Genomic DNA, 22,463 nt, shown 5'->3' on the forward strand with positions numbered 1-22,463 from the left:
ACCATTCAGGACAATTTTAAATAAAATCTTACATTTATTGAGAAACAGAAGAATAAAGGGAAGAAGAGAGGGCGAGAAGGATGGAGAGAGAGAGGGAAGAATCTGTAGGGTGGCTAGCCATCCCTCTGGTCTCAGCTGGGCTGGCTTGTCCAGTTCTAGCCGGCTTTCTTGGTCTTGGCTGTTCTATTCCAGCATGCTAGCCTGAGCTTGCTCTCCTGGTGGTGGCACAGCTCAAAAAGGAGAAGAGATGTATGCAAGGTGTCTTAAGTCCTTGGCTTGAAACTAGCATGCTGTAGTCTCCACCATTTTCTATTGTCCAAAGCAAATTCCAGTACCAATCCAGACTTAAGGAATAGGGAAATGGACTCCACCTCCTGATAAGAGAAACTGCAAAGTTGTATTGCAATGGGTATGGAAAAGAGAGAGATGAAGAATTAGGGCTATGTTTTAAATCTACCTAACAGATAACAATTGTTTACAATAAAGCTGTGTATATTATTCTTCCTAATTTCTCCTTAAGTTTACCACATCCTTAATTGTAACTTTAATAAAAACAAATCATGCTATATTTATCTCCAAGTTCGTTATGTAGATAACTTTATGTGATGTGTCTTTCCAGGTCAGTACTTATAGCTAGATCATTCCTTTAATGCCTGTATTTGTTGTTGTTAGTGCTAGCGAGTCAATTCTGACTCCTAATGACCCTGTGTACAGCAGAGTGGAACACTGCCTGGTCTTTTTGCTCCATCCTCTCACCTTCCAGCACTGTATCACACAATGCTCCACTGCTATTAATAGGGTTTTCATGGCCAACATTTTTGGAATTGGGTGGCCAGGCCTTATTCCTAGTCTGTCTAGTGTGGAAGCTCCACTGAAAGCCGTCCACCAGGGATGACTCTGCTGGTATTTGAAATCCCCGTGGCATAGCTTTCAGCATCACAACAACACACAGCCACTGATTTATGAAATACAGTATGACAACCATCAAATGGGCGGTGTGGTTCCCTAACTGGGAAAGGAACCCAGGCCTGGGCAGTAGAGCGTTGAATCTTAACCATTAGACCACCAGGGCTAGTATGTCTGTATACTTTATAGAAAGAAGCTAGTATTGGTGAAATCTCTGTCAGAATGATTAATGCCAGTTGCTGGAACAAATAAGCCTGAAACACAGTGACTCAACACAAAGAAAGTCAGATGGCGTCAGGCAGCCATCTTGAATAGCTCTCCTCCACACACTTACTCAGGAACCCCAGTTCCTTCCACCATGTGATTCTGCCACCTCAGAGAGTGGCCTCACTCAATCCTTTGCATTCAACAAGCTGCCAAGAGCAGAGTTAAGGTAAGGAGATAATGGGAGGTATTTCAAGGCCAAGTCTTTGAGTGGCTTATTTTCTTCCACCCATATTCTTTTCTCCAAAACTCAGTCACATAGCCCCAGTGCAACTGCAAGAGAAGCTAGGAAGCATAGTTTTTCTTCTGTGTCCAGGACTAGGAACAATACCAATGGACATCTGGCCAGTGTGTCTCTGATAATGATATGTTTTCTGTATGTGATATTTCTAGCGTTTTATTATTTTTATTTGAAAAGCCTGGAAAACTCAAAAAGTAACAAGTCATGCCTAATTCTAGACCTTTTTTCTTTCTTTTTCAAAGATTGGCACCTGAGCTAACATCTGTTGTCAATCTTCCTTTTTTTCTTCTTCTTCTCGCCAAAGCCCCCCAATACATAGTTGTATATTCTAGCTGTAGGTCCCCCTGGTTGTGCTATGTGGGACGCCGCCACAGCATGGCCTGATGAGTGTTGCTATGTCCGCACCCAGGATCCAAACTGGCAAAACCCTGGGCTGCTGAAGTGGAGTGCATGAACTTAATGACTCTGCCATGGGGCTGGCCCCTCCAGACCTTTTAAATTTGTAAAAAGAAACAAATACTCACTATCCATCCCATCCCAACCCTAAAAGTAAACATTGCTAATAATTTGGAGTTTATCCTGCTTGGTTTGGATTTGTTTATCTATCCACATTTATTATATATCTGTATGTTATGGGGTGAATTGTGTCTCCCCAAATTCATATGTTAAAGTCATAACCCCTAGTTTCAAAATGTGACTGGATTTGGAGCTAAAGTCTTTAAAGGAATAATTAAGTTAAAATGAGGTCATTAGAGTGGGCCTTAATACAGTATGGCTGGTGTCCTTATAAGAAGAGGTTAGGATACAGACATGGACACAGGGAAGGCCACATGCAGACACAGGGAGAAGGTGCCATCTGCAAGCCAAGGAGAGAGGCCTCGGAAGAAACCGTTCCTGACAACATCTTCAGTTCAGACTTCCAGTCTCCAGAATTGTGAGAAAATCAATTTCTGTTGTCTAAACCACCAAGTCTGTGGCACTTTGTTATGGCAGCCCGAGCGAACTAATACATACTATGTAATTACGCATGAAATATATGATTCAAACGCCTTTACACTCCGTCACACTACTCATTGTACATAAGCCCTGTCCCCCACTTTTTGGCTAGAAGTAAGTCTTTTTAGTTTTTTCCCTATATCTTTAAAAAACATTGGGGGAATGATTTTCATTCACATTTTCTGTTTCTAGTGAAGATTAGAATTTTTTTCACAATTTATTGACTATTCACTTCTTTGACTTTACTCTTCTGTAAACTGACTATTTGTGCCAGTTATCTATTTGTTATTTTTTAAAGATCGGCACCTGAGCTAACAACTGTTGCCAATCTTTTTTTTTTCTGCTTTTTCCTTCCCCAAACCCCCTAGTACAGAGTTGTATATTTCAGTTGTGGGTCCTTCTAGTTGTGGCATGTGGGACGCCACCTCAACATGGCCTGATGAGCAGTGCCATGTCTGCACCCAGGATCCGAACCGGCGAAACCCTGGGCTGCCGAAGCAGAGCGTGCGAACTTAACCACTCAGCCACGGGACCGGCCCCTATCTATTTTTTAAATAATTGTTGCTCATTTTATTTTTAATTTGAAGAAATTGTATGTTACGGATAATAACACTTTGTTGTGTAAGTTGCAAAGATTTTTCTCCCAATCTGTCATTTGTATTTTGACATCGTTTGGGAGACGGTTTGATTTACAGACGCTGTAGATTCTTCTATTTCTTCATGAGCTTCTATTTGTTAAACACTGTGCTAGGTGCTGCAGAAGATAACATGATAAATAAGCAAGTCAGGGTCCCTGTCCTCAAGAAGATTAGAGTCTCTTTCTTGGTTGAGAAGGGTACTCACGTGACTAATATGGAAGACATCGTAAAAGGGGAACAAACTCTCAAGCTGGCAGAGGAAGTGAGGAAAGACTTCACAAATACGGCAATATTTGTGGAGCATCTTGAAACACAAGATGAGCCAAAAAAACACATCTAACTGATACATGAGATGTTTATTTATTTATGATACATGAGAGCCTTCCTGCCCACAGGGTCTTAAATAGCAGCCTCAGGAACATTCCTTTATTTGTTTGGCTGATGATGTTTAAGGATAGTGTAGTGGGAGGGTGATATAAAGAAATATTAGGCAAGAAAAAGAGGGAAAGAAAATTGATCCCCACTTAGGCTTCCAGGAAAAGCTGAGAGCAGAGCAGGCTCAGCAAGGTGACAGGGGCCTATCTCTGGCCTCTGGGCTCCACGTTCTCCCAAACGACCCAACCCAGGACCTGCACAGGGAGGTGTTGAACTACAGGCCCTTGCCAATCCTGGATGACTTCCTGGGCCTTGCAGCTCAGCTCAGGAGCACTCTGTGTATTGAGTGTGCATGTATCCATGTGCTCTGAAGGCACCGTGAGTCGCCTTGGCCATGCCTTTGAAAAACAGTTTTGCGTGTTGGAGAAGCACGCACCTGCAGAGCTGGAATCCCGGCCTGCGCTCTCCTACTGTGGGACTTCCCTCCTTGGCTGCTATACCTCTCTGTGCCTCAAGGTCTTCTCTGATGAATTGGTATTAACAATCAAGCCCACCTCATGGGGTAAGAAGTTAAGCAGGAATATACAATAAGGAGTTTAAACCAGTGCCTACTCTTAGTGTTCAGTGAAGATCAGAATGACTATTTTACAGCTTTTGTGAGTCTCCCTACCATAAGGTATGTGTTGTACTCTTATTAGCATCCTTGTCATATAGATGCACAAAGTGAGCATCAAAAGATGAATTCACTCCCCAAAGTCTGGCAAATAGCGGAACTTGTGTTTCCACCCAGGTTGGTGGATCCCAGAGCCTGGGCTCCTAATTCCCACACCATCCTCATCACCAGAAAGCATGCACTAGCCAAGAGTATAGAAGCAGGTTTTCTTCCCCCTTGACAGAAATTGTTGTTTGCCGTGGGGTAGTTCTAAGGTAAGGAGAGCAAAGCCAAATAGTGTCATCCAGAAAGGAGAGGAAAAAAAGGAAATTTTCCTCAATATATTCTTCCTACCTTATTTAATTATCCAGATAAATGAAGCCTTAGACCTACCTTTATTTGCAAGTGCCCAAAGACCACATATAAGGGCAAACTTGCTTGCTGAAGTTGTGTTGGTGCGATCTTTCTCGGCCTGGAACAGGAGGCCAACATTCCTCCAACCAGCCATGGAGCTAGCGCTCACCGCCATTGGAACTGGACCACTTAGTAGACAGCCAACAAAGCACAGACCACAGAGCAGCGGCCAACATGGTCGACAGTTTTTATTTCTGCACAATTCTTTTTCTGTCTGATCACTTGGCAATGGGTGTTATTTAATCTGATTTGTAGTTTCTATATCCTGCCAGAACCTCACATTCTCAAAATATTTTAGAAAGGAAACTGTACACTGGTTTGTAAAGTAGAAAGCCCACTTAAGATATTTTTAACAGAGGGCTGCTGAGCTGAAAGGGAGCTCTCGATCAAGAAGATGGTGGTGAACGGCACATTGACTTGAAACATCAAATAGTAAAAATAAAGTAAACTTGACTGCAAATAAGGAAGAAGTGCAGGCAATTCAGGAGAATTTTGACACAGCTATGAAAGGGCATTGTAAAAGAGAATTTCTGATGTTTTTGTCCCCCAGAAAAAGCCTAGATGCTAAGGAAAACTAGGTTCAAATGTCTGCCCAAAGGCAGAAGGGACACTCAGGGTGGCCTCATAGCTTCTGTCAGTTCTTTCTCATGTTCTGCAAATGAATACTATAATGCTTTCCATTGGAACAAGTGATTACTTTATGTGGGGATAGATTAAGATAGTGTTACTTTTTAGATTCCCTTTTTGAATTCTCAAGTCCCAACGCTGAGATTAAAAAGATGTTTTGTGGCTCCCTTACTTCTTCCAGCTTACTGAAGCCAAAAGACCCAGAATAAACCCCTGGGCTCTAAGTTAGGCTTATTACAAATCCCACATTCCTGGCCCTAAATACACCTTTGCCACCTTGGAGCCATTGAACAGTGCCCAATCGTCCAGGTCCCCAAATCAGGGATGTTCAATCCTACGTAGTTTGTTGCTGTTAGTGCTGGTGAGTCTATTCCGACACCTAGCGCCCCCGTGTACACAGAGCAGAACCATGCTAGGTCTTTCTCCACCATCCTCTCACCTTCCAGCACTGTATCAGACAATGCTCCACTGCTAGTCATACTTCATGGTCAATTTTTTCAGAAGTGAGTGGCCGGGTCCTGCTTCCTAATCTGTCTTAGTCTGGAAGCTCTGTTGAAAACTGTCCACCATGGGTGACCCTGCTGGCATTTGAAATCCCCGTGGCATAACTTTTAGCATCACAGCAACGCACAGCCATCACAGTATGACAACTGACAGATGGGTTGCGTGGTTCCCTAACCGGGAAACGAACCTGGGCTATGGCGATGAGAGCATCGAATCTTAACCACTAGACCACCAGGGCTGGCAATAGTATATTGTAAATGTGATTATATCTCTATGTCTATATATATTTATCTATAGATTCTGAAAGAATTCAGATAGATAACAGACGATGAGGTCATAATAAACTTATTAAAGGAATGTTCTTAAATAGGTATATGTTCCCACTCTTTGAAACTAATGTCAAGGAAGGAACAAAAGCATTTTTTTCCATACAGTCAGGGAGGAAATGTTCAGTCTTATTAGGACAATTTTTGTGATTTAGCGATTAGAGCCAATTATACAGCTGGACCCACAACTTTGGAATACATATTCTGTCTATTGTAGAGGCAACAAGGTCCAGGGGTTTAGGGTGCAGTAAACTACCCTTGTTCAAATCCTAGTTCTACTACTTACTGTGATTATGAACTTGTTATAATTATTTTGTCAACACATGGAGAAGAGAAAGCTGTTTGAATTGATTTGAATTCAATTCGATTAAACAAATTGAGTACTTGCTATGTTCAAGAAATTGTGCTTGGCATTGCAGTGGCCTCAGAGATGAAGCGGCATGGTAATACTGCCCCAAAAACTTATTGGGGAGGGAGATAGCATAAAATACATATGACTGTAACACAAGGGGAAATCTGAGAAGTGCCATGAAAGAACCATCAATAATTGCTCCGGGAATGAGAGCAGGGACAGACCTGGTCCAGTTGGAAGGACCAGGGGGAGTTTCAGGACAGGAGTGGCAGTTAGGCTGAGAATGGAAGCAAGAGGGTAATGACAATGACAGGAGGAAGTGGAGGGCGGGGCAGGGCATTGCCTAGGAACAAACACACATAAGCCAGAAAAAGTTAGGGAACGTTAAAAGAATACGAAGTGATCTGCTCTGGCAGAAATACAAACATTGAGAGAAACAAGACCAGAAATGTAAGCTGGGGTCTGGAATGACAGGTGTGGAGTCCTTACTTAACTCCAAAAGCAATAAAAATGGGCAACATTCACTGATATATACCAAGCACCTCTGGAAGCTTCTAGAAAGAGATTAAATACTGGCTTAAACTCTAGATGCAAAGATACTAAATCAATAGGAAGCAACTTTATGAGTTTTCTTATGTGAAAATAGAAGATTAAACTTTGAATAGAAATTTATAAATTAACTTACAATTTTTAAGAATGTGTTGGAACTTTATCACCTTTTACCAAGCGGCAGCCTCTCTGAAAGACCTTTTTTGCAGGAATTGAAATAATTAAATTGAAGATTCAGTGTACTTTTTCAATCATTTTATTAAAAAACTCATTCTGGTTTTCTCTGAGGCAGAGATAAACCACTGCTAAGGAAGTGCCTAAATCTTCTTTAAAATACTGTATTCACCATAAAAAATATGACACTATTCCCAAATAACACCTAATAGAAGCTGGTCACATCAAAATCAGAAAAAACTTGCCCTTTCATAACCAGCTTTTTGTACTTGTTTCTATACCAGATGTTAGAAGTAGAATGATGATTGAGATATTATCTAGAACAGAAGAAGAAAAGCTTATAAACAAATCACTACAATACAGTAATGAAGGAATGCACAGCGTGCCTGTGGAGGGAAGCAGGGCTTAACCGGCCTTTGCTGAAGTAATATTTGATTTGAGTCTTGAAGGCAATGGGGCTCTCATGTGAATATGTGGTACTGAGGATGTTCTTCCTAGATGGAGGGAACAGTAGGTGCAAATGTTTGAAAATAAGACAAGCACATTTGGCTATTTGCAAGAGAGCGAATGATTGGTGTGTTTGGGTATCAGAAAGCTGTCGGGGGTGTTTAAGCAGGGCAATGGTGTGCTTGAAGTGTCTTTTAGATTGATAGTTATGGTGAGTCTATTGATGCCGGATTGTAGTTAAGGAGACCCAGTGGGAGGCTACAGCATAGTCCAGATGAGAAATGAGAAACGATGAGCGCCATGGTTAACCATGGGTATTGAGTATAACTATTAAATGAGATATGTATTCCAGGAGGAAATGATTTATATATGTATTATATTTATCAAGATTTATGTGTACATGCTGAGTTTGAGTGAGTGAAGAAATATAGGCAGATATAGCTGGTAGACAGTTGGAAATAGGCACCTGCGACTCAAAAAACAGGAAAGGGGCATAGACTTGAGAGGGATTGAAAGATAAGCTGTAGTGGGAGCTATGGAAGCAGATGACCATCCAGGAAAGTGTGTAGAAAGGCTTTTGTGGATTTGGAGTCTCGCACTGTGCCTGGCATATAGTGAGCATTCAAGTGGTGTTCGTTAAAAGGATGATCAACCGAGTGAGAGAATAAATGAATGTCCACCATTCCTTCCTGGAATGCTCTCTTCCTTGGAATCTATGACTCCATGTTCCCTCCATTTCTCTGCTTATTGTCATGCTGCATTCTCTACCTGTTTGTTCCCTCCATGTGGGTGCTCCCTGGCTGTCTATCCACAAAGACAAACAAGGCAGAATTCCTTAACTCAAAGGTTTCGAAATCCAATGGAGAACCATTTTTCAAGGTTCCAAGAAAATCAAATAAGGTGAAGAATAAAGAGTGCCCAGTGAAATGGACAGGTATAAATTCAGTGAAAATCTTAGAAGTTTCAATAAAAAATACTTCAGGAGCAGAAGCCCAGATTTCTGTGGGTTGAAGAATAAATGGGTAGGGTAAAGAAGAAGAGAAAGAGAATTAATTGAAGAAGTTTAGTAACAATGGGGTAGAAGGAGATGGAGCCATATTTGGAAGGGGAGGCAAAATCAAAGTTGATTTTGTTGAGGGAGATGGGTTGGGGGTATAGAAAAGGTGAGTGTTCTTTAGACCAAGAACCCAACAAAATGTAAAAAAACACTGTCTTTGACCTCAAGGAGCTAAATGGTTATTATAGAAAACAGAGATGTAAATTGACCGGGAAGGTAGAATGTGCTAGATCTTATGATCAGTCTGGAATGTGAGAGTTGGAGGATGTGCAAAGCCTTCCTAATGAAAATGATGACCTGATGCCTGACTTGAGTCTAAAGAGAAATAGGAGCTCTCCATGGGAGGACCAAGGCAAAGGGGATGCTGGGCAGAGGAAACAGCTGGAACAAGGGCAGAGAAGTATTACAAACGAGAGGGTTACAAGTCACTTGCCATTTTTCTCCCAGCCTGTGGAATGTATTTTCATTTTATTAAGTTTCTCCTGGAAAGCAAGTTTTAAATTTTTCTAAAATTCAATTTATCATATTGCATTTTCTGTCCTAAGGAAGAGCGTCTAATCCAAGTCACAATTTTACCCTATACTTTCTTGTATCATTTTTATAGTTTTAGCTCTGAGATTTAAGTCTGTGCTGTATTTAGAGTTAACTTTTGTATATGGTATAAAGTAAGAGTTTATTTTTGCACATATGTATCAAATTGTTCCACCAGAATTTGTTGAAAAACTATCATTTTCCCATTGAATCACCCAAGTACTTTTGTTGGAAATCAATTAACCACATATTTATGAGTCTATTTCCAGACTTCTGTTTTGCTCAGTTGATCTACATGTCTATCCTCATGTCAATATCATGTGGTCTTCATTACTGTAACTTTAGAGTATGTCTTAAAATCAAGTACCTGTAGTGTAATTCTTGTAACTTTATTCTTTTTCAAAATTGTTTTGGTTCTTTGCATTTCCATAAAAATCTTAAAGTAAGCTTCTATTTTCAACAAAATCCTAGGATTTTTTATTGGGATTTCATTTCAGGCAGAACGGTATCTTAACTATATTAAGGCCCTCCTCCTATGAACACGGTGTAGCTCTCCACCTATTGAGGTCTGCGTTCTCTCAGCATTCTTCTGCAATTTTTAGTGTACAGGTCTTGTATAAATTTTGCGGAGTCTCTACCCAAGTGTTTCATATTTTTGATGCTATTATAAATAATGTTTTTTTGAATTTCCAAATGTTTGATGCTAGTTTATAGAAACAGCATTATTTTTTCACACTGAGCTTGTATCCTACAACCTAGCTAAACTCACCTATTAGTTTTAGTCGCTTTTTTTGTTGAGTCTGATAAAGGACGTGCATTCAGAATATATAAAGAATTCATACAACCCAGTAATAAGTGGACAAACAAGTCAAACTTACAAAGGCAAAAGCTTTAGCAGACTCTGCATCAAAGAAGATATACTAGTTCCAAACATGTGGAAATATGTTCAACATTGTTAGTCATTAGCAAAACCCACTAGAATAGCCAAACTTTAAAAGACTGACAATGTCAACTGTTGGCAATGATTTGGGGCAATCAAATCTCTCATGCCTTCCTGAAATCAGTTTGACAGTTTCTTATAAATTTAAACATGCATTTACTGGGGCTGGCCCCGTGGCCGAGTGGTTAAGTTCGGGCGCTCCGCTGCAGGCGGCCCAGTGTTTCCTTGGTTCGAATCCTGGGCGCAGACATGGCACTGCTGAGGCAGCGTCCCACATGCCACAACTAGAAGTACCCACAACGAAGAATATACAACTATGTACTGGGGGGCTTTAGGGAGAAAAAGGAAAACAAAAATAAAATCTTTAAATATGCATTTACTATACATTCTAGCAGTCACATTTCCAGATATTTACCCAAAGGAAATGAAAACATTGTCCAAATAAGTACTTGTATTTGGATTTTCATAGCATCTTTATGCATAGTACAGTCATGCATCACATAATGACATCTCAGTCAACAATGGGCCGCATATACGACGGTGGTCCCATAAGATTAGTACCATATAGCCTAGGTGTGTAGTAAGCTATACTATCTAGGTTTGTGTAAGTACACTCTATGTTCATACAATGACAAAATTGCCTAATGATGCATTTCTCAGAACATATCCTTGTCATTAAGCAATGCATGACTGTAGTTAAAACTGGAAGGTAACCACGTCAGCCAGTGAGTGGATAAATAAAATTGTGTTATATTCATAATGAAAATATTACCCTGCAATGAAAAGGAGCAGGCTTGGGGCTGGTCCAGTGGCGCAGAGGTTTCTGGGGACTGGAGCTGGAGGAGAAGATTGACTACAAAGGGGCCCAAAGGAAATTTTGGAACTGATAGAGATGTTCTGTATATGATTGCAGTGGTGGTTCACAAATATATACATTTCTCAAAACTCATCAAGTTGAACCTTTAAAATTAATGAGTTATTGTAGGTAAATTTTTCCTCAATGGATTTGCTTCAAAAGAAATCATCTTGAGCCTGTTACTACGAGTGCAAGTCCAGAATCTCTTATCTGAGACCCCATAGGCCAAATGGGTTTCGGAATTCACAATTTTCGAATTTTTGAAATCTTATACAGTGTATTACATAAAAGCCCCTTGATGCAGGCTTCGGGGTAGCACCCCATAATCAAACACAGCACCATTTTTGCAGCAAAACATATAGAATATTCACTAAGTAGGATCAATAAATTCCATCTAGAGCCTCTTGTCAGTTCAGATTAGACGTTGCCTGCTATTGTTCTGCCAAATGTGTCATGAAACAACTTCAACTTTTCAGAGCTTTTTGAAGTTCAGAATGGAGAGTAAGGGACTGTGGTCCCGTCCCCATCCCCGGAGTTTGCTATTTGCTGTAATTTGAGATGCTGAGGTTGGAGCTGAGGGGAGGGGGATTGTGAGGGTGGCAAAAGACAAGACTGGAGAGATGAGTAGACCACAGAGGGTCGCATGGTGCAGTTGAGTATTTTTCTGGGTACAGTTATTTACCACAGCTACTAAAATGGCAGATTAACAAAATCTCAGAGAAAAGAGTACCTGGTCTTTTCTTTAGTGATGAATTCTTGCAATTGCTCATGAAATCCTTACTGTAATAGAAATAGTACATGAAAATCCAATTGTCCATAAAACTTTATAATACAAATATATCCGAGTCAGGTCCAACATTAAAGTCCTTCAAGACCCCCCACCCTCCTCAGGATAAAGTTGCAGCTCCCAGTTAGTCACAACAAGTTTCAGTGCTCCAGACTCCCTCTCTGTGCCTCCTCTCGCTGCTTCTCTCCCTCCCTCCTTCCGCTGCCCCCACTTCAGCACCTTCAAAACTACAGCAAATACCCCATTGCTTGTTCTGGTTGTTCTCAAACTTTTCTTTGTCTTTGAAGCCTTTTTGACTTTGTTCATGTTCTTCCATCTGCTTAACTGCTATTTTCTTCATTCACTCTCTGGCTAATTTCTATTCTAAAAGGCGATAAATGCTTATAGAGGCTAAACAGAAAACATAAATGGGTAAAGCAGCCAAGGGTGGGGGGATAACGACTAACACATATTGTTACATGAAACACCTAACATATAGAGCTTTAATGATGGCTTCCTTAATTAAAAGTGATATTAGAGGGGCCAGTCCTGTGGCCGAGTGGTTAAGTTCCCACGCTCTGCTTCTGTAGCATTCATAGGTTTGGATCCTGGGCACGGACCTAGCACTGCTTGTCAAGCCATGCTGTGGTGACATCACACATACAATAGAGGAAGATTGGCACAGATGTTAGCTCAGTGACAATCTTCTTCAAGCAAAATGAGGAAGATTGGCAACAGATGTTAGCCCAGGCCCAATCTTTCTAAAAATAAATAAATAAATAAAGTGATATTAGGCCACAATAAAACAGACGAGGTAACATCGAGAATATAATACTATTATAACTCTTCCCCACTTATCTTAATGAAGTGGAGGTGTTTACACATTATGACATCTTGAATCTTTACCAGTAGCTTCCTACATTAACTCTTTCTGAGACCAAGGGAAAGTATGCTAAGTTGTCATCTTGCAAACAGCACATTTTAAGAAATTTATGCTACATGGGGGCCATCAGTCCTATTCAAAGAGATTCTGTCCCTTCCCTCTAGGAGGTTAGAATCAGCATCAAACACATTACTACAGATAGACGTATTGGAACGCCATTAGGAAGGAAATGGAAACATTAAAACAATACATGGATAAACAGGTAATTGTGGGGCCCGCCTGGTGGCGCAGAGGTTATGTTTGCATGTTCCCCTTCAGCGGCCCGGGGTTCGCTGATTCGGATCCCAGGTGCGGATGTGGCACCACTTGGCACGCCATGCTGTGGTAGACATCCCACTTATAAAGCAGAGGAAGATCAGCTTAGAAGTTAGCTCAGGGCCAGTCTTCCTCAGCGAGAAGAGGAGGATTGGCAGCAGTTAGCTCAGGGCTACTCGTCCTCAAGAAAAAAAAACAACAGGTAATTGTATTATGCCAAGATCAAGCATAAGTGGATTTCTAGTGGCAGGAAGCAGTGAGTACCTAATCAGGGCAGAGATCAGGGACTACATGGGGAAAGTGGGCAGGGTGAGGGTAGAGTCGCTTACGTAGTCTTACCCTGGAAGATTTGACTGGAGGAGTACGAATTCAGCAGCTACTACCAGCTTGAATGGGAGCTGAAGAGTCTCTTGCTGTCTTAAAAATGTGTGACTTTTGAATTAGTGAATTGAAGGCTGCACATTAAAATATACTATGATAAATCAGGACGATTCCTTCCCTTTCATCTTTGGCTCTGAGATCATCCTAAAAGAACATTCCTATTGCGTGAGGTATGCTTTTTACTGAAGTAACATCTAAACATGTATTAAATATTTTAATTCCTACTTTCATGTCATATCTTAAATTTTGCCTGCAAAATCAGATGTTTGCTATTTTACCTTGTAACCAAAGTCCTTGAAAATACTCAGGAACAAGATCTAATATAAAAGAAAGCAGTTTTAGACTTCCAAGAATTACAAGAGATCCTTGCTTCATTGGCCAGATGAACTTCACTTTATGTTAGCCAAAATTTATGAGCACAGAAACCCTTTAGATAATTAGAGCTAAGTTGGAGCCCTCTGCCTATTGGATCTTATATAAGGAAGGCATATTTCAAGAAAAGGAGGGGTGCCAGTGGGTGGATGGGTGACTTGACAAACTTCCATTGGGTTGAAGAGATTTTAAATTCAGTCCCGTGGACAGCCCACCCTCTCCTCCGGCAATACATTCAAGGTCACTGGGGAACATCTTTTTCGTGTGTGACTAAATCCACAATATCTAGTATTGCACCCAATTCCTCACGTCGTATCTTCAGCGGAGATGCTCTCTCCTTGTTTGTGAAAGAACTCTTGAGACACGTGATTTGGAGATATTACATTGCCTCCAAGGATTGCCCTCTCTAGACAGGTCCTTTAATCTTTCTTAAAGGTCTTATTTTCCAATCCTTTAATCATCTCTGTGGTAAAAAACTAAGTTGCCATCCTGCTCTGTCTCACTCTGGATGTAGGCGCTGACTAGTATAAGTCCTACGAGTTATATTTATATTTTTCCAGCCAAGTGTTACCTTTCCTGTTTAAATTGAAGTGTTGCTGTTGACTCATCATATCTCTTTGAAAAACAACAATAACACAACATAGCTTTGAACATAGTTCAAAATAAGACACAGAGCGTACAAGTCAACCAGAATTATCTTTTCTTTGTGTTGCTCTGGTTCCCTTTTGGAACGCACTTCACTGGAAAGATGAGCCTTGATTATCCATTTTCACCAAAATAGCATTTACCAAGGCAGGAGTATTGAGTCCAGGTAAGCAAAATGATTGTTCCTTTCATCTCAGCAATTCCACACCTACTCACCTTCCAATTGACTTTTTATAGAATATTAGTTTGCATTAAAAAAAATCCATTTAATTGCATTGGAAAAACACTTCCCTGCCACGCTCCGGGCCGATACCATGTTGCAGCTGCTCCTATTTAACGGATAATTGTAGCCTCACTCTCCTACAAGGAACTAATTCTGATTTTGAAAGGATTTGTCCTCACAGTTTATCCTGATGGAGAGGACTGGATTATTGCTGTGTAAAATAGCTGAATAGTCCTATTATAGCTATTATGCCCCAAATGTTGTATATTGTTGAAGATCAAAGTACTGTACCACACTCAATGGTGAGACGCACAAGTATGGCATACTTCCCATATTATGTAAAAAATACTGCATTTTATGAGTCATTTAGTACCATGTGAGGTATCTGTGGACCTTATATCACTTCCTTCAAACTTTCCTCATCATTCTAAAATCCTTTATTTTCTAGTTGAAAGCCTTACAATCTAGTCATTTCTCACCAGTCTTCCCCAGGAAAGAAACTTCAGTCCTCTGTGTTCTCCTGGTGCGTTATATTACATATTACACATTATTCTAGTTTACATTTAAATTACTTTAGAAAAATATTAAACAACTCTGGACAACAGTAAATTCCAACTGGTAAATTGAGAAAATGTAAACATTTCCCATCAAAACTTTCATTAAGATGTTTTTCAAACCTCCAAAATGTGTAGAACTCAGTGTTGGTTAGGTTCTAAGGAAACAGCTATTTCACCCCAAAACCTCGCTAGGAAGGTAAACCCGGATACATATGCATAACAAGTCACCTTTAATATAAGGCGGCCCATATGAGGTATCAGATAAATAGCATTTAACTAGAATGAGACTTTCTTCTACACGAGAGACTGGGGCATCGGCTTTACTGCAAAGCTCACCCTTAACGAAGAGGCCAGTGAAAGACTGAATACCAATTTAGCTATAAAAGATGGCAAGCTTTGATTTTAGTTTGAACATTTGGCATTTCAAAATAAATCCCTCTCTAAGATGTTTCATTCTCATAGTCAATATACAGAGGGCTTCTACCGTTAGAGAAAAACTAACTCCAAAATCTAACAAAAGATGCCCCGCAGGAAGTGCCATTTTTTTGTTGAATGATTTTTATAAGACTCCCATAAATCATGGATAGGATTAACTGTCTAGAGGATATTTTTCCTAAAGTAACATATTCTGTCTGTAATTTGGAGACATTACTACAAGATTAGGACTTACCTACATAGTGCAAACGATCAGTAAACATAAAATGTGGTCAATGAAAACAACCACAAATTTGAAACACAATAATTTATGAAACTATAATTAAAATGAAGATGGGTAATGTTTAGGGAACAAAATCAAATGGTAAGCGTGGTTTGTAATTACTGGTTAAGGTTTCCAAAGTAATTTGTAAAATGAAATGAGACAGTGAAATTTAATGTAAAGAAATTAGGAACAGGTCTAGGACCTAGTAGGCATTTTATACATTGTAGTTATTGATATTATTACATCAATATTAGTAAGGAGATGTTTTGTTCATAGTCACATATTTTCTGGTAATAAGAGTATATAATGTTCCTGGTTCAGATGACCAAATTGTAATTTAAACTTACACAACAATTCATTCATGTTTAGTCAGAGTAACTGGTGAATCCATCTAAAAGGGCAGTGCAGGTGATGGGGTCCTGCGAGCGGTGAGCTTCAGTGTCCCCTTGTGAGATCCACTACAAAATAGCAATCCAGCCAGTAAAGTTTATTGAGGAAAATTTCGTGCTTTTAATATTCCCTTTGTGCCCATCTTATCTTTCCTTCTAGATCAGTGGTTCTTAACCTTTCCTGAAATTTAAAACCTCTGGAGAGGTTTGGAAAATTGCTACATCCAGATCCTACTCTAAATGAATGGGATCAGAATGTACGGGGGCGGGGTCCAGGCATGAGTCTTTCTCCAAGCTTCGAAGGTGACTCCACTGACCAGACAAGGTTGGAAATAACTGCTCTAGAAGACTATAAACACATCTAACTCAGAATCTGTTGCAAGTAATTTGTTTTTATACGTCAGTTTATACGCAATGCATATAATAGTGCTTTGTCCTGCTCATAGGCCTTTGTTGAATAATGTACAAAGGAAGGAATGAATGCACCGCGATAACTGGCGACACTTACCCATGATATGGAGTTGAATGTCCCAGCAATTGAAAAGTAGTACAATGCCTCTCTACTATTTTATTTTCTAAATTAATAAGATTTACTCAAAGGTTAGCTATTCAACTTTCCCCTAGTTTTTCTTGGTAGAAGTACACCCATTCAGTATATGACAGGCCTTGGGTGGAGCATTTTCGAGTATTTTTTCAGATCCCACTGAGATGATCTTCATGGTTTACTCTATGTATGAGTGGAGTTGAGAGCTTTTTGTTTTTATCAACAGCTCACATTTCCACCTAAGTTGGGAAAAACCCAGTCCTCCTCCTGTGTTTCTCTTCTCTTCTCACACTATTACCACACTCACAACACTTCTGACACCAGATGTGTGGTGGTTTTTCCCACACCAAGCAATTCTGTGACATCAGCTGGGTGCCCTACAATTTAATGCAATTCTGACCCTACCTACCTGGAGATGGTATCAGATCCCAGAGGTTAAGGGCTCAGTGGCACAAGACTGTCCCCAAACCCCCATTTCAGATGCCAATCACAAGTCCAGGTTGTTAGCTGCACTTCTGACCCATTAGCTATAAATCAGAGGTTACACAACCCCTTTCTCAGGTTCAACTAATTTGCCAGAGCAGCTCACAGAACTCAAGAAAACTGTTTCCTTACTATTTACCAGATTATTATAAAAAGATACGATAAAGGATACAGATGAACATCCAGATGGAAGAGATGTGTAGGACAAGGTATGCGGGAAGGGGCAGGGAGCTTCCATGCCCTGTCAGGGCTCACGGCTCAGCCAGCACCTCCATGTGTTCGGAAGCTCTCCGAACCCTGTGCTTTTGGGATTTTTATGGAGACCGCATCACGTAGGCATGATGGATCATTAACTCCATTTTCATTCCCACCCGCTGTTGACCTTCATGGTCTACTCTCCATGTATGAATGATTATAGAGTTAAGAGCGTTTCTTCTTTTTTTGTTTTTAAATAGACAAGTTTTTTTTTTATTTTAAAGATTAGCCATTGAGCTAACAACTGTTGCCAATCTTCTTTTTTCCTTAAAGATTGGCACCTGAGCTAACAACTGTTGCCAATCTTTTTTCTTTCTTTTTTTTTTCTTTCTGCTTTTTCTCCCCGAATCCCCCCAGTACATAGTTGTATATTTTAGTTATGGGTCCTTCTAGTTGTGACACGTGGGATGCCACCTCAACGTGGCCTGATGAGTGGTGCCATGTCCGTGCCCAGGATCCGAACCAGCGAAACCCGGGCCGCCGTAGTGGAGCATTTGAACTTAACCACTGGGCCACAGGGCCGGCCCCAAGAGCGTTTCTTCTTAACAGCTCACATTCCCCCATCACACCACGCCATACACAAACGTATCACTTCGACTCTACACACAGCTCATGGAAGAAACCAGGCCCTTGATTAAGTAGAGGGACACACAGATACCATGCTTTTGGGTTCTTCCTCAAGACAGAGGAAAGTGGTAGGTAGGTGGAGCAAAGTGGAGACATCATTTTCTTCCCTCAGGTCTCAAGATGTTGATAACAATATTGTTCCCGCCCTAAACCATTTCATGTTCCTGATGTTTACAGGGCCATCACATAGAAATCAATTATGGACTCTAATGAAGGTATTACAAATTGAATTTTGAACTATGTAATATGTTGTAATAAATGCTGGATTGACGACAGAAATTTAAGTTTAGGAATGTTTAACCCTAAAAGGGTTATTTTTTTTTTAATTGTGGAAGGAAATACATAAGGCACATTTTAGCATCCACAATTTAATTTTGAACTCTGATGTTACAAACCACAAAACTTCATTTAAATTTTATTATAAAGAACTTTATTACGAGAAAGAACATATTTTCTATTTCTTACTTTTATTTTGTGGCTTGACGGACCTATGACTATGGAGGCTTTTCTGAATCCAGTGGAGAGGAATTCTTTTTTCTCACTGCTCCCTCTCCCTACACCAATCTCCACCATGTCAAATCTTGGGGTAGGGAGGAAGCTGGATTTTTGCTACTTAGAAAAATGATGAAAGGAAGAAAGAAAACAGCAGCTTAAGAGAAAAAGGATGTAAGGAGTACAAAGCATCTTAACGAAATGTTCCTAAAGGAGCCATGTACGGACACCCAATGATGTCAATTTTATCCTTTCTTATGTTGTCTTCTTAGATCTTTTCCCCGATCTCTCTGCTTGTATGGGACTTGTGCTCTCAACCGCAGAGGAGGCAACATAGCTGTGGGAAAGTTGCATAGAGCAGTCGACAATCAACCTGCACTAGAAGGTTGTGTGGAGTGGCAAAATGTTATTAGTATCCTCCTTGGCCCCAGAAACAAGTGGAACAGATGAAGTACTTCCAGCCTCCTTTGCAGGGTCTTGGGCCCTAGCGTGCGGGGCTGCTCCTTCCCAGGATGGTAAATATCACCCACTCCCGCTCGGTCTTCCCTCCAAAGACAGAGGCCCTGGGGATAAATCTGTTGGACAGTGGGCAAGATACACTAAACTTTCCCAACCACCGGGGGCAAGAAGTTGCAAATTTCAGGGGTTGAGAGATAAAGTGGGAAGACATGACTGGAGGTCTCCTGACCCCACTTACCGAACAGAGAAATGGGGAGGCTCGTTCCAGGTCTTCCGTGGACCGCCAAGAGCATACTGGGCTTCCAACTATAAAAAAACTAGAGTCCCATAAGGGGAAACTAGCAAGCTCACGTGTTTGCCCGATTGTGTGTGATGAAAATTGTTTTCTTATTTACCCTTTGAATTACCCCAGGGGTCTTTTGCGAGTCCTTAAGGCAGCCCAGGCCTTCGCAAACCCTTCAGTGGGCACGGATCACGGGCACATGAGGACTGGAAACAGGAGCCAGCAACAGGAGGGAAGCGACTCTTAGGACCCATTCACATGCTGCAGTCCGCTCCCGGCCCTGGGATAGTAGCCCACTCAGAGTACACGGAGGGTTCGCGCTCCCTGCTGGTTCCCAGCCCCCAGGAGCCGCACTGCGTGCAACAGTCACCTGCAGCAGGGGTTGGAAGTAGGGGTGGCAGGACAGGCGCCGAGGGAGCCGTGGGGGATACAGACAGGGGTGGGGAGCGCCGCGAAGGGGGCGGCAGGAGCGGGGTGGGGCCGGGGCGGGCCCGGGGGCGGGGCTGCGGGGCGGGGTGCGCCACAGCGCCCCCTGGCCGCGCGCTCCCCGCCGTGCCCCGCAGCGGCCGGTGGTTCAGGCTCACCAGCCCCTTTGTGTGCGACGCGCTGGCCCGGAGGAGTGCGGCTCCGGCACAGCTGAGGCTCCCCGGGGTCCCGCCGCCTCGGCCCGGGCCCGGACGCGCTTTCCTTCTCCTTCTCCGCTCCTCCCTCCTCCCGCCCCCGGCCCCGAGCCGCAGCCATTGGGCTGCGAGCAGCCCGCGTCCTGCCGCGCACCCTACCCCGCCCGGCCCGGCCCGGGACGCTCACCCCCTACTCTCGCCCTGTCCCCTTCTTCATTCCTCCCCCCATCCCAGGCCTCCAAGGTGGAGAAAATAAACTAAAAGCAGAGCAACTCAGATACTCCAATAAAACGCCCAGGACCTAGAGCCCGAGCGCGAGCGCGTGTGCCGGGCGGCGAGGGGCGCGGGAGGCGGGGATGGGGGGGCGGGCGGGGGGACAATGAGCGCATGAAGTTACCTGCCCGGCGGCAGCGGCGGCGGTGGCGGCGGGGCCGGGAGGCGGCGGCGGAGCAGGCTGCGCGCTCGGCGCCGACGGGTGCGCGCCGCGGCTTGGGGGAGAGTTGAGCGCTTTTCCCCCCTCTTTTTTTTTTTTTTTTTCTTTTTTTTTTCTCCTCTTCTTCTTAAACAAACCACAAACGGATGTGAGGGAAGGAAGGTGTTTCTTTTACTCCTGAGTCCAGACACCTCTCTCTGTTCCGTGTAAGCTTGTTTTGCCGAGCACTTTTTTAAAAAAGGAAAAGAAAAGGAGTTGCTTGATGTGAGAGTGAAATGGACGTAAGATTTTATCCACCTCCAGCCCAGCCCGCCGCTGCGCCCGACGCTCCCTGTCTGGGACCTTCTCCCTGCCTGGACCCCTACTATTGCAACAAGGTGAACGCTCTGCTTTTGTTTCCACCGTGTTCTCGCTGCTTGATCCTGGGAGGGGGGCGGCGGCGGCCGGGCCAGCTCGGCGGCCGGGGCCGGTCGGCGGAGGCCGGTCCCGGGCGCGCTCGGCTCGCAGCCCGCTAAGCCCTGCGTGCGCTTCGGTAGTAAATATTGTGCAGCAGCTCCGGGGGTTTGCCAAACACCGCGGTTGTGCGGAAAGTGACACGATTTGCTCGGATTCTTTCCTTCCTGCTGTTCGCGACTAAGGAGCCCTGCCTAGGTTTGCCGGGGGGCGTTTAAAAAAATTAAGAGAAAACCAGGGAATACTTTGGGGGTGTGTCTGGGGTCCGGGAACGGAGGCAGAGAGTAAGAGAATTCAGTTGATTTTCCAGTTTCCCCTTCTCCCTCCCTCCTTCTCGCGGGCAGAGGGGGCTCGTGGCACCGCTTCCCTGCCCGGATTAGTTGCCAGGGGAGCAGTCGGGAGTCGGGGTGCAGGGACCCGGGAGACGCCTCCGCCCCCCACCAGGAAAATTACTCCACAACTCTTTTGTTTGCCCAAACGCGTTCGGGCGCCCGGGCCCGGTGTTCGGACGCCGGTCTGCCGGCCAGGGTGTAGCGGGGCGGCCGGGGCTGGGGGACAGCTCCCGCTTGGGGGGTGCGCGCGGAAATCACAAGTTTGTTAGGAGCTGGGCGAGCGCGCCGCAGTCACGTCCAAAGCTCCCGCACGCGGCCGGGGGCTGGAGCAGGGTCCCAGGCTGGGCTGTACCCACAGTCGGGTGACCCCCGGTGCCAAGGCCGCGGGGAACTGGGGCGAGGCTGACCATGCCGGTGGCCCTCGGTGTGGGCGCCGGCCGGGGCTCCGGAGCTCCTCTCCTGCCAAGGCTAGAACTGTCGGGGTGCGCAGGGAGGGGGTTACTGGCGGGGATTCTCGAACTCTCAGCCTAGAGAGGGAGGACGCGCGGGGACCGGCATCGGAGAGCAGCCGCAGGGCCACGGCCGTCCCCACCTCGGGCTTATTGGACGCGTCTAAGCAGTCCCCCCTGGTCAACGTCGGCAGGGAGAATTGAGTTCTCTGAAACGCGGGGCGAGCCGTTTAGACGCCTAGCTCCTGCTTCGTGGTCAACCTGCCTGATTCTCACTACCCCCTGCAAGCAATTCCGTGTTGGCCCCTTGGTGAATTCCACTGGATAAATCGTTGGAACTCCTAACATTTGCCCGGTGGCGAGTCATCATCAAACAGCTTTTTTACGTGATACAGAGGTATTTAGCGCGCTGCATCCTCAGCCCCGGGGCTCCCCACCACGCAACCGACTCGCAGCACCGAGTCTTGGTCAGTCGGGACACACTCACACACACACACACAAACACACAAACACACACACAGCTATGAGTTAAGTGAACCACAGATATAACCCTGTGGAGAAGATCCTGGGTGCTGTGTACAGTGTAAGACCCAGTAAAAGGGATGTGCTGTGTGTCGATGATGTTGAGGCAAGTTTGAAATGAGGGAAATCTAGGCTTGTACAAGGCAGAATGGCTTTTCATTGTACAGGGAGCCCTTTGCTAGGGCTAAGTTGGCAGGCACGGGTAACTTTGACGAGGGAAGTTTGTGTGATGAAGTTTCATTATTTGTTGGTAACATAGTTCTTTTATTTTAAAATCTGTTTTGCCTTTATAAGCAGCTATTTTGTGTTGGTCACATTTTATTTTGCTTTTAACACTATTACTAATACTAATAAAAATGATGATAAAGTCGCAGTCCTGTCTTGGATAGTAAAGACATATTCCACAGTAGTAACTGGAACCAAAAGGTCAG

At 43.4% G+C, this 22,463-nt stretch overlaps 1 protein-coding gene and 2 long non-coding RNA genes across 5 annotated transcripts in view; 1 reads left to right on the forward strand and 2 right to left on the reverse strand.

Annotated features, from left to right (window-relative positions):
• Positions 1-252: 252 nt before the first annotated feature.
• Positions 253-20,322, reverse strand: LOC138915389 (uncharacterized). Its single transcript, XR_011421276.1, has 3 exons — positions 20,241-20,322; positions 11,580-11,629; positions 253-387 (listed from the first exon to the last, which is right to left on the reverse strand). It is a non-coding gene; the product is annotated as an uncharacterized lncRNA (long non-coding RNA).
• LOC138915390 (uncharacterized) lies at positions 18,688-19,443 on the reverse strand. The gene is made up of 3 exons (XR_011421277.1): positions 19,348-19,443; positions 19,179-19,246; positions 18,688-18,818 (listed from the first exon to the last, which is right to left on the reverse strand). It is a non-coding gene; the product is annotated as an uncharacterized lncRNA (long non-coding RNA).
• The window catches only part of TOX (thymocyte selection associated high mobility group box), a 291,760-nt gene continuing 289,518 nt past the window's right edge, over positions 20,222-22,463 (forward strand). The window contains exon 1 of one of the 3 annotated variants that reach the window (XM_023648557.2): positions 20,222-20,653. In XM_023648557.2, coding sequence (XP_023504325.1) covers positions 20,552-20,653 — 102 coding nt within the window. In that variant the 5' untranslated portion in view covers positions 20,222-20,551. Of the gene's footprint in view, positions 20,654-21,588; positions 21,908-22,463 lie in introns of those variants that run through there. The other 2 variants (XM_023648558.2, XM_070221517.1) reach the window with 2 other exon arrangements.

The sequence above is a fragment of the Equus caballus genome, chromosome 9 (genome assembly GCF_041296265.1).
Source record: "Equus caballus isolate H_3958 breed thoroughbred chromosome 9, TB-T2T, whole genome shotgun sequence".
NCBI lineage: Eukaryota > Metazoa > Chordata > Mammalia > Perissodactyla > Equidae > Equus > Equus caballus.